Source organism: Athalia rosae, chromosome 4 (assembly GCF_917208135.1).
Source record: "Athalia rosae chromosome 4, iyAthRosa1.1, whole genome shotgun sequence".
Classification (NCBI taxonomy): Eukaryota; Metazoa; Arthropoda; class Insecta; order Hymenoptera; family Athaliidae; genus Athalia; species Athalia rosae.
This window is the reverse complement of record NC_064029.1, coordinates 12,734,118-12,751,578: the sequence shown is the minus strand read 5'-3', so window position 1 is coordinate 12,751,578 and position 17,461 is coordinate 12,734,118. Positions and strand designations below refer to the sequence as shown.

Sequence of the window (17,461 nt, the reverse complement as noted above, 5' to 3'; positions counted from 1 at the left end):
ATTTTTGGTAAGCAAATCAATGACATATGTACTCGAAAAACTCGTCGATACATGGCTTGCATACAAATCGTCGGTTTTTTTCTACCTGCGGCGAGGAAACAGCTGTTCGCGATACTGTTAAGTGAACGACTCGATTCTAGTTCTATTATGACATCGTTTTTATCTTGACGTCTCGGTAGATATTTTACCACGCGGATTTGGATATCTACAAGTAGGGCAACGGCGCTCCCAGTCTACGGATGGAAAAAAATCTTCTGATTGAACCGTCGTGATATTTTTCATCGAAGGAACGACTTGTTCACTTGTCGAGTAATAGGTGATGTAGAACATTACTTATGGGGGTGTACACTGTACAACTACGAGACTCACCCTCAATTCATTCGGCTTTACGAAGATCGTAAATTGATGGAGGAAAAAAAGTAATTTAATTTTTTTGGAACTCCATCCAATTTAAAGCCACCCTGTGCGATAATATAATATACACGGAACGCATTGCTACGCTACAATTATTAAAAAATCCGTATGACTGTACAGCATGAATTTTTATCATGGTTATAGCAAACCGCGACGCGCGGAGGCTAGAATTCTTATCTCATATTGAAACCCTTGAATGAAGAACACGTCCCGATAAATTGCTCCTCGATTTATCTCAATGCCGTCGAATCCTTCCCCATCTTCTCCCTGCCACTCCTCTCCTCTCCTCTCCTCTCCCTTTTCCGTTACACCCCCTTCTTCTGTCCTCGGATAATTTCGTTATCTGATCACGACGCGATGCGATTCGATGCCCAGTTAGCGAACGGCAGCCGGGAAAAGACGAGGGAAATAATATAATAAAATCCAATAGCATGAGGTATACTTATAGACACGGTGTTGGGGGGAAATGGAATAAAAGTGGGATAGATTCAAAACAAAAAGACCGTTCATTCGACGCCTTGCCTCGTCACATCGCATCTCACTATCGTGTCATTTTTTAATCGACTGGTAAGAAATGAAGATTTTACGATACCGATGGATCGGAAGAGAAAATAGGAGAGATGAAAAATGCATCACCCCCAAATTGTGATTTACGTCATGATCGTCGTTATTTTTCCAAATTTATTTGGCGAAGGAAGATGTCCTCCCCCTAGCTACCCGTCGCTCTCGTAGAAATTTCCTTGTCTAAAAACTATTGACATAGCAAAAAAAAAAAAAAATCAATCTCATCGATTCGTCGACCGTTCGAAATAACACATGCCGCGTTTGGCTGATTGTAAGTTGATTCAATAAGGAGTTGACTGCGAAATTAACTATCAACTTTTTTACTCTAACCCCCTTGTTCGTAAAATAATGACCTGAAAAATGTCGCGATGTAAGATATTTGGGTGATAAGTCGGAAAAGGATAAACAATCGGTGAAACCAAAAGGAACAGAGATTCGTTCTCCGAGTGCGATTGGATGGAATATGTACGAGTAGCGTAGATATAGTATTCCCTGAATGTTGCATGCTCCGCCGACAAATTAAGGGGTAACCTTGTAAAAGGACACCCCCCGGCGAACTGCCGTGTCCCTTGTAAGTGGTCCCGTGTTGTCCAGGAGGTGCGGTTCAAAGTTCACGATCCGAAGGCTCACAGCAAGGGCGGTACCTTAGAGAACACCATAAACGGAAGAGCCGACGAAGAGGCACCGCCCGCACCGCAACATTTAATTCACCCGGGAAAAGACATCAGCAAGTTGTACGGTGAGCATACACGGCAGACCATGTGTGGTACGATTCTCATTCATTATTGTGGTAATAAGTTATTAGATTATAAACGATATGTATATGTTCAGTTATAATATATTATTGATTTTTTCTAACCAGGGGGGTATACATATGTCCCAACCCTTGGATGCTAAAAAAAATCAGGCTCCCATGGTAACATGCTCGTTGTTCAAGTTTTTTCGTTTCATTTTTCCAACCTTCCCTCTCCACACCTCGATTTTTCCGATGCGGAAACAAATCTTTTTTAGCGTTCAAGATATGCACGTGCATATATATATATATATATACGCCCCGATTTTTGTGATAATTACACATCTATTTGAATTAAAAGAATTTTTCGACATTATGAAAACTTGTCAATGTTTTTTTCGTTTTTTCTGTCAATTTCAGGTATAACGCCGTCCGACATCGACAAGTATTCGAGAATCGTGTTCCCTGTTTGCTTCGTATGTTTCAACTTGATGTACTGGATAATATATCTGCACATCAGTGACGTTGTTGCCGATGATCTTGTGCTACTCGAAGAAGCTAAGTAAAGACGAAAAAGAAAACGAGGAATATAATTTAGAAACAAAAAGAAGTAGAAGAAAGAAGAATAATAATAATAATAACGAGAAGAAGACGAGTAAATCCAAAAACCCGAAAAAAAAAAAGAAATTATATGAAGAATGATGATAAACTTAATTACGTAATAATTAACATAACGTGCTGTGACAAATGGTTTTGCTCACACTGCCCACTGCAGTTATACTTTATATATGTTATACCTAAGAGTAGGAAGAGAGAGAGAGATAAGTAAAAATTAAAATATCTCAATCAATCGAAAAATTTTAGCATTCGATTTTGCGTATAAATTTATCGAACAAAAATCTTCTTAACAACGTCAGAATATTAATGAGAAAAAAAAAATATCCAAAATGAAAGATTGATATAATGTAACTCTTATATAATTATGTAAATACCGAGCCACAGAAGAATTTGATATATACCATTATATTATTAAAACCACAATAAATGATCAAAGTATAAAACAAACGAGAAAAAATGCAATAATATAAATTGAAAACTTACAACAACAAAAAAAAAATTTATATATATACATTATATTTAATATCCCATTCATTTTTGACATTGCTCATTGAATATTGTAGAATTAAAGAGAAGGCAAAATAAATGAAAGAAATAAAAAATAACCTATATAAATCGCGAGAAATAATTAAGGATTTTTCTTACTTGAAAAAAAATAAAAAATAAAAAAATCCTAGATCATACACATGATTATTTATACCGTGGCTCGACTGGGATGACGATACATACATTCTAAATAATAAAATACTAGTGAAATTGAAAGAGCGTGTTGCGTGCGTAGAAATGAATAAATAAATGAAACGGGTGTGAGGAAATGAGAGAAAAATGAAAAAAAAATGAACTATCGATCGATAAACGAATGAATTACTACGGATATTGTTATTATTATCAATATTACCAACGAGATAACGGTCGCGGTGCAGTGTTGGCAAATCCTTTAAAAAAAAAAAAATGAAAAATGAAAAACCAAAAAAAAACACGAACATATACCTTAAACATTGCCAGTATAATATCTAGTCTTTAAACCTCGGTATAAACACGTCAATTTAGCCACACTAATAGTTTAATAAGAGATCGCACTTCATCGGCTTAAGAGCGCACTTAAAAAACATATAAATAACGCTAATTATCAAAACTGAATATTAGACAAAAGATAAAATAGTTGAGAACAAAACGAACAGAGAAAATGAAAGGAGAATTCTTATATGTATAAAAAAGGACTAAGTGCAGCGTGGTGCGTAAAATATAATACATAAATTATATATAGTATATACCGTATATATATGTATATATAATAAATGCAGATAAAAAACAAAATTCACGGGATCGTGCAGAGAAAAAAACAGCATTTTTCGTTGTATTTTTATCACTTTTATTTCTTCTAATATACTTCGAAATCTTTTATTTTCTTGAATAATAAGATTGAACAATTTTTCAACAAGGAAATGCACGTACATATTTACGAACTAACATCACATCAAAAACGAGACAAAAATTGACGAGAGGAGAGTAAGAAAAAAGTGAATTGATTATATACTTATATACATGTATAAATTTCTAAAAATCTGTTATGCGTCGTGTTAAAAATGCTGATTGGATCGAGACTGATCGAAATATTAAAGTTATAGCCAAACAAAAAAGCGATTTGAAGAGAAGAGAAAAAATTTAAAAATATATACAAAGAGAAAAAAACTTTCATAGGAATCGTAAAAATTATTGGCGGTTGCAACGTGATATTTGTGTCACGCTGCATCCTACAACCCTTTTCTACTCATATTTTTTTTCCATCTCTCTGCTCGGGAATTGGTCGTAGTAAAAGTTGAATTTTTCGGTGCTTGCGGGGGTTGAAGAAGAAAGAGAATGTAGAAGAGATGGAAGATTACCATTCACGGCGCGGTAATATCGACCAGACACGCCCAGCCACCCTTGGCTGCAGCGGTAACACGGGGATGACCTTTGACTCTTTAATCTTCAAAACCCGCCAGATATATATTCAAGTGACAATTACGCGTGGAAAGTAAATGAGATAAAAAATAAATGAATAAATAAAGAAATAACCGATGCAAGAATCGGTGATTCTCATCTCGCTCACAATAGTGTTAATTGACTGGAATTTTGTTGATTTTTCTCCATTTTTGTTACTCATCCGTACAGATATGGATTTACATACCGTTTGGAATCGGAAAAGAAAAATTATCCGTTTCTCTTTTCTTTTCATTATTACCTGCACCTGGAAAATCAAAACCTCAAAAGAAGTGTAGATTATAATCATAGCTCTACCTCAACGACAAATGAGTATAATCAACGTTCCAAATAAACAGTATAATATATCGTACAATCGTTTTTCATATATTTTGTTAATGAGAAGAAAAAAAAAATTATAATTTACATTTATTGTTATCATTTAACGAATAATCTATAAAGTATAATATATTTTCAAATATAATTCTAAACGACGGACTATCCGATTTCTCCTTCTTCTATTAGAGAACAAAATAGAAATAGTAATAAAAACAAAAATAATCTAAATAAAAACCCAAAACAAAATCATAGATAAACCGGACAGGTAAAAATTAAAATGAAATATTTCGAAAAGTAAATTAGAACAAAAAAAAGGTAAAAGGTATATCGCGAATATTACTATATATACATATATAGTTTACAACAAAAATATATAATATATATGAATTAGAAGAAATAAAAAAATTCATCTGTCCTCTGGTAGGATTTCCGTTACGCGCGGCAGGCTGCCAATATAATTATATATACCTATATACATTACCTGTATTATCGCGGAAATGGAATAAAAAATTAAAGAAGAAATAAAATGAAACGACATTACGACGCGATGAAATGTAATTAAAATATAAAAAGAGAAAACGAAAATGAAATGGAAAAAAAGACAAAAAGCAAAAAAAAAAAGTTATATAAAAAAAAACTAATACGATAAGCGAAGCTATCTCTCAAAGAGTCAGCCCGATTCGCTCGACGCAATTAAACTACTAAATTAGTCATCCTGTACATACAAGTTTTATACAGAATATTGTATTCATTAATATATAACATAGATATAAAATATATATTTATGCATACATATATACTCATATATAATGGTCCTATTACATGATATAGAAATAAAGAGAAATCAAACCAAAAAAATGAATGGATGGAAAACGATAGATTAATATTATACCACTCGTGGTACATCGTTATGTGACGTTATTATTTTATATATACGTATGTATAAATATGTATGTAATTAACTATTAATACTTATATAAGTTATAAGATTACAATATGTAAAATACAAAATATAACATACACGATATACATATACATATTATACATAAATATAATATAGTGATGAAAGTAGAAAGTGTTTCGAGAGGAAATTGTAGATCCTTGTCGAGAAAAAAATTATTGATACAACTATTATTAATTTTTTACAATCATTATTCATTCATTTATTTAATCACTCGTCTTATTGATTTCATTGAATTTGTAATCACGTATACGTACGCCTATGTATGACTAAGAGAAATTTTGGGTCTCAATTATATACAGCGATCATATGAGATGATGATAACAATAATAAAAATAATAACGATGACAACGATCACCGATCCGAATTAGATCGGGACGGAGATCGTCGGTGAAAAAAAAGTTAAAAAAAAAGGGGAAGATTCCGTTGTATCCGCGTACGCGATGTACAGCCGCTAATTATGTGATTGAAAAGAAGTCATGATCGGTTCGAATATATATATGTATATGTATATATATATATATACACCTTTAACAATATATATATAATAACGCAAACTGCCAACTTCATATATTATTACAAATAATAGTTAATAATAGAAAAAGAAAAACCAAAAAAAAAAAATAAAGAAAAGAAGAATAAGAACGAAAGGAAAAGTACTATCGTGACGCTGCAGAATTATAAAATACATATATGTATAGCTATACCAAAATTTTTCTTAGGTTTTCCATCTCCAATATGATTTTCCTGTATAAAAAAAAAATTCAAAAAAAAACATGAAATTCATAGTTTTATTTAATTTTTTCACTTCATTATCGATTTGGGTGAAATTTCACGGTAATCAATAATTTTGTCACACTTATTGTTAATTTTTTCTATTGATTCATTATCATTTCCACCTATATACGCTTCGCCTGTATAATTTGATTATATATATATTATGTAAATTATTATGGTAAATATTTCCTAAATTGTCATGTGATTATTTCAATCTTACGCTTGTACGTACAGAGTAATACAGCAGCAGCGATGTCTACAATTATAAATTTGAATGCGAGGTAACGTGGAAATTGTCTACTTGTGTACGATCGAGTGGTTCATTTTAACAGACCCAGTTGAAAATTTTTACGAAAGTGTGATCGAAAATGAAAGTTTCAGAGAAAACTTTTTCAATAACACTTTCAGTTTCTCACGTATTCAACTGGGTCTTTCAAAATAGCTACCCTGGTTGATTTATCGATTCCATTACCGATATTACCAAACGCCAAATCAACGATATAGGTATTGATTTTCACGTCGAATCTATGCAACGAAAAATTTCAAAATTTCACCGTTCGTTTGAACGAAGGAGAAAAAAGTTTATTCAAACAATACCTCCTATGTACACACATAAAGGTACATTCCTGTAACACTTTAACACGGATCCCCTAACTTTCAGGACTCGCTGCTGCCATAAATCGTAGGGGGAGAAAACCGAAAAGAAATGATACACGTAACGCACGACTCATTATTCATCGTCATTATAATTATGATCGGTGATATCGATATCTTTATCACTTGTCATTTTTTAATTTCAAAAGTAATGGAAAGAAAAAAAAAGTGAAAAATTTTTTAAACAATATAAACCAACATACAGAGTAGTGGTATATTGAACGAATAAATCATAAAAATAAATTAACGATTAAATGAATATAGTATATATACTGTAAAATCTATCTATATATATATATATATATATACATATTATGTACATATGTGTGTGTGTGTATATATATATGGAGAGAGAGAGAGAGAAAGAGAGAAAGAAAATATTATATAATAGGTATACATTATATACATAATATAACAATATACTTGAAAATAAAAAATTAATAATATTTATTAATGGAAAGAAGAAATAACACGCAAGAGATATATAAGTTTAATTAATGTTAATACCCTTATCTTATATACATACATACATATAATACATATATAATTTATATATATATTCATAAATAAATTAATTGACTACTTAATATTATTATAATAATAATAATAATAACAGATATACACGATGCACTATACCTATATTCACTATGGACAAACAAAATATGAAAACAAAATCCAAAAAAATAAAATAAAATAAAAATAAAAAAAATCGCAATATACTGTAAGTATTAATAGTATATCCTGTAAGTATGATATATCTTATTATTATCGTTATAATTGTCATTATTATTATCATTATTGTTATCATCGTTATTATTGTTCATTTTAACGCCGATATTATTGTTAATATATTATTATTATTATTCTTGTTACAATCAATCCGTATTTATACACACGATGCAAAGTTATAACATAATTATATGTGTACATGAGAAAACAATATACATATGTATACACACATAATAATAACGATTTCATAACATCTCTATATACGCATATACCGAGAAATAAGATAACTGATTATTATCACTATCATTATAATTATTATTGGTACTCTTATTATTACTATTATTATTACTATTATTACTACGATTATTGTTATTATTGTTGTTGTTATTATTGTTATCATTGGTATAATTATTATTATTATTATCGTCGTCGTCGTTTTCATGATCATTATCGTCGTTGTTGTTACCATTCAAATTTTTATATTGTTATCGTATATGTACCTAAATTTGTCTTCGTGGGGGTTCATTTTCGAAAATTTTGATACGAAAGATCAATGATAATTATTGTTCTTGCAAATGAAGAAATAGAATAACAGGGCTAACGTACATGCGAAAAATAAGAGAAAAAAATAGTAATTGCTTTTAAAGAAAGCACGCTGAAAAAGATAGAAAAAGTAACGCGTAAGGAATCAATTTTATATTCAGCAGCAGTTTGATTTGAAATTGTTTCAAGGATTGCCCTCGTTTGAAAAATAAATCAAAAAATCAATTCTCACTGGGGGGATAACCTTTCGTTTTGGATTTTTTATTAATAATTAGTATTTAAATTCAAATGTCCGTGTTATGTTTGCTTATATATAGTGTTATCACGTACCTATTTGTTATATATAAATTTCTAATTATTGTATATTTGACATACCATGCGATATTATATTATATGACATCAAATTATATTATATTATATTGATTGTTACTACTTGATACGTAATACATGTGATCATATTTAGAATACATACATATATATACCTATATATATATTACGAATATATATGAATATATATGTATATTCATTTCTGTTAATATATATATCTATACCATGAATTATTTTATTCAATTTTCAGATGCACGTTTACATGAACAAAAAATAAAATGTGATCGTTTCATGTGGATTAGAACGATACGCAGTTGGGATAAAAGCGAAGAGCTGATCTTTCCTTTTTGTGGTCGAATAAATGAGGATTTAAAAAAACTTAAAATTCATTGCAGAATTTTTTTGTTGGTTTTTCATTCGACCGTAGCAATGCCATATCTCGATATGTACGCACAACGGGTATGTTTCAATTACTTATATAAAAAAGGATTTTTTTTCAACTAACACTTGGAAATGAAAATTGAAGCGAATGATTTGAAATTGTGAATTAGAACCAGCATGCATACCATGCGAATATCACATTTCTTAATTCATACGAAACGATTATTATAGATATACGTTCTTATACATGTATCGAGGGCTAAGAACCAGGGGGGCATGACCTTCGCTTCTTGGACTTTGCATCAATTCTCTAGAGTTGGGCCATAAGGCACAGAAGTTATTCAAATGAAATATTTTAGACATAAAAAATGTACACGTGTATAAATATGTTATTATTTTATTGAGTATCTCGACACATTATTTAATTATACGCGTATATTTGATAATAATAATAATAACAACAACAATAACAATATTAATGAAATTATAGAAATATATCATATATATGTATGTATATATTTACAAATTAATAATTGTTTCGAATTGATTTCAACAAAAAAATATATATGAGCGTTTTTTTTAATAATATTATTCTGGTTATTATATGATCATATTGGCGCTATATTCTGGTTATCGTCATCATCATTATCAATATATCATTATTATAATTATAATAATAATTATTACAATTATTCGTATTATCAAGAAACATCGTTACTAGCAAATGAAAGAAAAGTGAAAAAATCCAACAATAATAAGATGTGTAATTGAATGAAAAATATAAAAACCAATAATTGGAGATTACGAAAAATACAAAAAAAAAAGAAGTAACAAATAAATTGATAAAACCCAAGAGGAAAAAAAAACTAAATAAATAAATAACATAAAAGATGTGATGAGTCGTTTCAAGAGTACCAAATTCTAAAATGAATTTAATATTAGCTGCAAATAGTAGATATACATATATAAATACATATTATTATGGTAAATAATAATTTTAAAAAGCACCCTTAGATCGGGCACTCGCATATTATTACATACTATATATCTACCTATGTATATATACATATATGTGTGTGTGTGCTGTGCTGTGCTGTGCTGTGCTGTGCGTATGCGTGTGCGCGCCTGTGTTGTGGCTGTGTCTGTGTGTACATATATATATGTATATATATAGAGCATAGATAATATGAGACGAAATAAGAATAAACAAAAAAAAAATATTATTACTGATGAAAACATATAATAAATAAAGAAATAAAGGATGGACGGTGTGCCTAATGGCATGATATATTAATATTGTGTGAATGAGAATTATAAAAAATACAAGCGTATGATTAATAATATATACCATACAGAAAAATAAACATATACATATATATTTATATTTGTATGTATGTATAGAACTTAGATATTATTACACGTACATTGGGTATACGCGTATAAATATATATGTATATAAATACACCTATAGATTTAGATAGATAATAAATATATGATATATATATATAAATATATGATATATACATTATGATATATATCATATATCATATATATTACATAAATACATAACAGGCGAGCGATTCTAACAATATATTATAACATATATTGTAAATAGGAATGAAAACGATGATTAGATAAGAATTGAGATAAAATTACGTACATACAATTATATACCTAATTATTACACACGTCTAATAGGTACTGCATATATACATATACATATATATGGATATCTATATATATGTATACAGCATAAATTATATACTAAATATATATATAATACATGTGAACACTATTATTATAATATATACCCGTGTCAATCCTAAATGCATTCGTCGTAATTATGTGAAATTTGATTGAAACGAGAAAAAGAATATCATTTCAACAAAAAAGATTACGTATCCTCGGAAAAAATATTGAAAGACTTTTTCGCTTATCACTTTTTCCATTAAAAACTAATTTAACGAAGAGAGAGAGAAAATCAAACTAGAAAATTACCTTCAATATTCTGCAGGGGCAGTTGAAATCCGATCGTCTTCTTGAATCATGTTATACTCGCATACGTACATGATAATTATGATAATAATACAAATAACGAAAATGAGATGAAATTTACAATAAAAAAAAAATATTGTTATAGCAAGAAATCTTTATCCCTCGCGTTATTCCGTTTTGAAAAAGAAAAGGGAACAGATTATAGAATGACAGAAGTAATGAGAACTCCATGCACCGAATGGTACGTATCAAATAGAAAGAAAATATAAACGGAGAAAAATATCAATGACACCATGCCACCCTAATATTATCAAATTTTTTGCGACCCCAATTTAACTCCAAAAATCCAACGGTGTACAAACATGTTCAGCAATTTATCGCTCTTACTGCCAATATGTAATTACATCATACAACGATTGATGAAAAAAATAAAAAAACAGAAACGAAAAGCTAGAAAGAAAACAGCAATAAGTCGGCCAAAGATATAAAATTTTTACGTTGTACCAATAACAAATTCAAAAAGAGAATAATTGTAGGAAGAACAATATAATAATAATTATACAATCAAAAAAAGAAAAACAGCCCTGGCGCGATGTATCCGATAGAAAAGCAGGAGAGAAAGTTAGAAAGAATAATCGATAAAAAATAATCGTTCAACATCACAGATGCCGTATGTCTACATTCGTTGTTGCAGATTATCGTCAAATTTACGCAGAATGGAAAAAGAATTATGCAACTGGACTACCTAATATACCTAACTACCAATATACATATACATATATATGCATATATATTATGACATAAAATTGCATAGGTCATGTGAAATAAGAATCGAGAGTTGTGTTCGGCGGAGGTAATTAGCTCGTATCGTCAATGTTCCTCCATCAATCACGGTTCTCGTACCTATTTAATATTATCGTGAGATTTCGAAGAAGGGACATACGTTAGCACCTGCTGTTGGGCGAACTGTGAGACAACTCAAGTTTCCTGACAACAGATATCTGGCTGTTCTCTGAAAATCGCACGGTGCTCAATAATTTACACGATACATGCAATATTGTTTACAATCTGATAAAATGGTTGTATAAAACGTAACTCTTATATATGCTAACTCAAATAATATTAAATAACATATGTAGTCAGAAAAGATGCGAAAAAAAATCACGAAACAAAAAAAATGAGAAAACCAACAGAAATATTCAAGTATACACGTATATATATAAATATATTACCCACATTTAGTAAAGGTGATGCCCAGTTGAAACGCATCAAATCATCGTTTTAAGTATAATGATAATAAATTATATAGAATTGTCGATGAATTTTGTATAATTAGCAGCTCAATAGAAAAATAAAACGTTCGAAAAATTCTCATAATATATACATACAATGAATTCGTACGTAGTTATATTATACATAATATATACCTATGTATGTATACAATCAAAATTATTTTAAATCATTATTTTACAAATGTAAGTCCATTTTCACGAGCACGGTAATCATCACGGCATTAGTAAATTATTCTATAATTTCATTCTATTATACATACATATGTATGATGAAAATGCAGTTATTACGCCTGTAACAAGTACGTACAGTACCGAAGGATGATATCGTTGTCACGATCGGTATGTTTTTTGAAGTTTCATTTTCTTACGCCTTTATGCAGAAAGTATTAAATTTTCGCATGTACGCTGTATTCATTTATTCTGATGACTGTAAGAAAGAATTATTTTTGTTTTCTGATTATCTACGTGATAATTTCCTCTTTTTTTTCATTCTAATAAGAAGTTTCGATGACCGTGAGATGCTGAGGCAAGGAAAGACAAATTCAAACGACATGCGTATACATGTACGTACACTATACACATCTGAATTCAAAATCATCTCGAAACTATCGTTTGATTGTTACGGCGCTTCCGCAACAATAATTTTTATTCACATCGCATAACAATAGAATACTAGCTCTGTGGAGGAAAATTCTGGAACAAAAAAATAAGCATTCAAAAGCTAATGGAATTTCGAAACATAAAGTCAAAACCGACTTTGAAAATAAAAAAATCCATCCACCTGATGCGTTGCATTGATTTTTTTCTCAAAAAATAAATTCACGCATCAATCGTTTTACAGAGTTGCACCGAAGAGACAAAATATGAGAAGGAAAATTCATTCTGACGTATCCGATTTCACTCATATGAGTGTATTTTTTGAAGAAGTTATGAGCGTTTGAAATCTGACCATTTTTGCAGCGGCCGGCAATCAGCGTTTACTACAAACACCCCTACTACACAGAAGTACTACGAGGTATATGTTAGGGTTTTTATGTAGTATATTTTTCGGAAATTTATGAGCGTTTGACAATTGACCACTTTAGTGTAGAAATCGAGGTGCTGCTCTAATTCTTCTAAGGAGGTATATAACTCAGCATACTACAAGTTCTACAAGGGTACGGAAAAAATAAGACATATCTATTGTCAAGAACTAAAAAAGTATATTTTTATTAAACATCGATACAACCATCTTTAAAAAATTATCAACATCATCATACTCTAATTTTATCACGATTACTTATGGTGATATAATTACAAAATCTTACGCTATATTCACCACAAACAAACGTTCGAACATTACGGTATATTCAAAGTCATCCAATGGTGATGAAGAATCTTATAGGTGTTACAGAGAATAACCGCAATTAGAGAATGTCGACTTTCACCGGTGAATATCAACAAATACTAAATACGTCGGTGAAAGATCGAATATTTCATAATATTGTTGTACATTTGGACCCTCTCCGGTGTGCGTCGATATGTTCTGCATGGCGAGTGTCAACATTCATCGGTGTAAGTCAGAAATAAGGGTATTCAGCAAATATTTCGGACATAAACTAATCGATTATGTGAATGTTGACATTCACCGGTAAAAGTCGACATTCTCCAGATTTCGGTGTTTCACAGTAACATAGGCACATGACATGTTTGGTTCTGTTGAAAAAATAGACAATGAAAATAAATAAAAACGAAAAGTCACAATTATAGACGAAACAACGTAGCTCAAATAAGGTTGCCTCAATAACAACATTTCTTAGACTGAGCACTGCCAAGAATCAGTTTAGTTCAGCAATGGTTGTTACCACTCAGATCAACCGCACGAATTGCTATTGTGTTCGCGCACTGCTCCCTATTACTTTGGTCATAAATTAAGTAGCATCATTGATGGCAGATGAAAGAAAAAAGGATGGAACATGTCATTTGTTCTTCAGGAACAGTCGAGTCTGTACAAAGCGTCGACAAGACGGAGCGGAAATAATAAGTCTTTGTGGATAGAATGCAAGCTGACGTTCCGAGCAGGTTCAGGAGAGCCAAGCCAATTGACTTCAAACTGGAAAGTTGGACGGTGCAATACCTCCTTCAACCTTAATTACAGAAACAAAGAAAAATAGTGTAATAATTTCGGAGTAACTAAGAAGAGAATACGGAATTTATTGATACATAATTATGATAAATTTGGATCAATTCTTAGGTGAAAGATTCTCAAATCACTGCTTCACAAAAAAATATTTAATGTATACTCACAAATTATCACTACCTAAACATGTGGTTAAAAATGTTCATGCATACCTCTGTAAGTTAGATTTCAGTCTGGTGCATGCTGCCTGAGTCATTCCCTCGATTTCGCATACAAACAGAATTAAGTTGGCTGAACTCATTAAATTTCCCACCGCCAACACTAAGTCACCAATGATATTTCCTTTGCCTAAACTGCTAACACAGACTCTTCTGAGTTTCGGATTTTCGGAAAGTTTTGCAAAAAGAGGGGACACCTGCCCCAAGTTATCTTGGCGCATAGCAAAATCTTTCAAGTTTTGACAGTTAGTCAACATCTGCTGAAGCTCAGTCCTGTAGCAACAGACACCTCGGGCACCTAAATTTTCCAGTCTCAAGAGCTCCAGATTTGTACATTGTTTTCCGATCTCAACCAGAAACTGACCACTCCTAATTGGCAAATTTGCAAGACACAAAGTTGTCAGACTTTCCCACTTCTTAATCAGATGCAGCGCACTCAAGTCCCATGATTGATCTTCTTGAAGCGTACTGAGAATAAAGAGTGAAATTAAATACTTGGCCAATTTAACACATTTCATCTCAATATAAATAAATTCACACTACCTCCCGCAAAGAGTGAGATCTTTCAGATTAGGAGTGGCCTCGACAAGCTTGCTGAAAGACGATTGGTCTGCCGAATGATTTTGTTCCTCGAGAGCCAAACGTTTTCTTTTAAATCCTATTTCTGCTTCAACTTTCTTTAACAAAGAGCCTGCATTTGCATATATAATAAGAATCATACATTTCAATGGTTCAAATTGTGGTAAAATAAGTGTGAAAGCCTCAGATTTTCAACCAAACAAACAGTGAACTTGACACTGTTTTTTTGTCAAACTATGATGCGAAATTACTTCATCAGCAGTATATCGAAAGAATAGAATATGAAAAAAAACTTACCTTTGCTTTTAATTACATTGGATAAAACAAGCTTGGAAAGACTTGGAAAGGTTGCTGCAACTAGATGGACGTCACACCCTGGTTCTATGTTGTGGTTCAAATATAGATAAGTTAATTGGTGTCTAGGATTTTTAAGCAGTAACTGAAACGTTATAAAAATAATGATCTTTCGCGACGTTACACAGAATAAACATAAGCCTGGTGAATCATTTTTCTATTTGCTTTCAAAACTAACATAGCTCAATTCGAAGCCACAAAAATTTTGTTCTCCGTTTCTCGATTACTACATGAAAAAATGAAATAGTCGCATAAACCTATCCATTCACACATATAGTTCTACCTTTGCCTCTTTGATCCTCAGCAAGCACAGATATTGATCCGTACAGTGGGATAAACAGCAGAACTTACTCGGAGCTGAGTGATCGATAATTTTAATGACCTCTCTCAACAGACATTCAAAAAGCAGGAACCATGCCACTTTCTGCAGGGACTGCGTAAAGGGGTTAAAATCCATGCGTACATTATCGTACAGCTCCTTAAATACCTGAACCTCGCGTTCTGAAATATCAAAGAGTATTTAACACTGAAAAAGTAAATCTAAAAATCAATCAAGGATTCTCATATCCATTAACTTACCAAAGTAAAAGTAATGCGTATTTGTCGCGTCGTATGGTTGAAACTTAGCCCACTGTTCAGGATTTGGCAACATGTCAACGACGATTCGTCTGAGGAATTCTGTGTCGCAGCCACAGCACGCAGCTACCCTGAGTTTTGTAAGTTTCTTAGGCTCTGGAAACCAAGGATCTCCAATACCAGACGACAGCCACTCAGTTGTCTGTAGCAAGCACAGTTCTTCTAGATTTTGACATAGTTCTAACGCATAGATCAACGTTTTCTTGTATTTGACGTTGCAAAGTGTCAGCGTCAGATGTGTGAGCCTACCAAATGGTTCCTCCAAAATCTTACAGCACATTACATCATTAATTAAAGCAGTCGGCCAATTTATGCATAATTTTTTAACATGTTTCAATGGTTTCAGAAAAGAAGCTAACTGGACCACATCTTTAAATGTGTTTCCAGTAATGTTGATGTCGACGAGGTTTACTGCCTTACCAATACATTGCAATATTTGCGCTGGTCTTGTGCAGTAGACATTGTTGATGTTTATGGAATGTATGTGCTCATATTTGTTCTTATTATTGAAATACTTAAGTATGTCTGACATAGAAGTCAAGTAGCCTTTTTCTGAAAAATCCAGAGCTCTGAAAATAAAAAGATATGCTGAACACATGAGTAGTTGATAGTGCAGAAGCATGATGGCTTGGAAGACACTAAATGAGATCGATCAGTTTACTTATGTCAACATGTGCCATATGTCTTAGCTCCACCCTACATGTGAACAACTCTTCAACCCACCTCAAAGATTTTTTCTCCTCAAATATAAGGGCATTAAACCTCCTGGACAAACAACTGAGTGTGAGGCGATCTCTTGCGTTGAGATATGAGATGATTTCAATCAACATTTCATCTGGGATATCCAATATGTTGCAGGTGCTAGACCTAAGGCAATGAATTGTTATCATTACAAGGGTAATAAACTCGTCAACTTCTAGGAACTAATTATGATTTTGAGGTCCACGATAATCCAGCAGCATCTGCCAATGTCACAAATTCCAAATATTTTGCAAGAACTCGCCTTATCAGTGGAATTTATTATTTATTCCTTGTTATAATCGCGCTTGCAATACCTGTAACCGTTGACGTTGTGATAACTCATAGTTGTGTTGTTGAAGTTGGTCTTCACCGGCTAGGCCACATGTATGTTCAGATATGCATATTTGCGTATGTAAAACGAGGTTACACTCCGTGGTATGTGTAAAATAAACCTACATTGCCTACGGTCAAAAACAGCTGATCTGACTGATAATCTAGTATACCTTCGGTGCATGTGTAAATCAC

The 17,461-nt window shown here is 31.7% G+C and overlaps 2 protein-coding genes across 19 annotated transcripts in view; one reads left to right on the top strand and one right to left on the bottom strand.

Annotated features, from left to right (window-relative positions):
* The window catches only part of LOC105691160 (gamma-aminobutyric acid receptor subunit beta), a 90,899-nt gene extending 84,622 nt beyond the window's left edge, over window positions 1-6,277 (top strand). For 5 of the 16 annotated variants that reach the window (XM_048654874.1, XM_020855359.3, XM_020855360.3 and 2 more), the window contains exons 9-10: window positions 1,555-1,744; window positions 2,132-6,277. In XM_048654874.1, the coding sequence (XP_048510831.1) occupies window positions 1,555-1,744; window positions 2,132-2,277 (336 nt within the window). In that variant the 3' untranslated portion in view covers window positions 2,278-6,277. The remainder of the gene's footprint in view (window positions 1-1,554; window positions 1,745-2,131) is intronic. The other 11 variants (XM_020855367.3, XM_020855368.3, XM_020855365.3 and 8 more) reach the window with 5 other exon arrangements.
* Window positions 6,278-13,469: 7,192 nt separating this feature from the next.
* Window positions 13,470-17,458, bottom strand: LOC105691196. Of its 3 annotated transcripts, none has more exons than XM_048654935.1 (8): window positions 17,251-17,458; window positions 16,919-17,062; window positions 16,139-16,764; window positions 15,911-16,060; window positions 15,503-15,586; window positions 15,170-15,317; window positions 14,621-15,094; window positions 13,470-14,415 (listed from the first exon to the last, which is right to left on the bottom strand). In XM_048654935.1, the coding sequence occupies exons 1-8, from the start codon at window positions 17,277-17,279 to the stop codon at window positions 14,259-14,261; spliced, it is 1,812 nt and encodes a 603-aa protein (XP_048510892.1). In that variant the 5' UTR covers window positions 17,280-17,458; the 3' UTR covers window positions 13,470-14,258. The 3 variants fall into 3 exon arrangements, with proteins under 3 accessions (XP_048510892.1, XP_012264945.2, XP_048510891.1); XM_012409522.3 differs by having other exon boundaries at window positions 15,503-15,644; window positions 15,843-16,060; window positions 17,251-17,451; XM_048654934.1 differs by having other exon boundaries at window positions 15,503-15,644; window positions 15,843-16,060; window positions 17,199-17,450.
* Window positions 17,459-17,461: the final 3 nt, after the last annotated feature.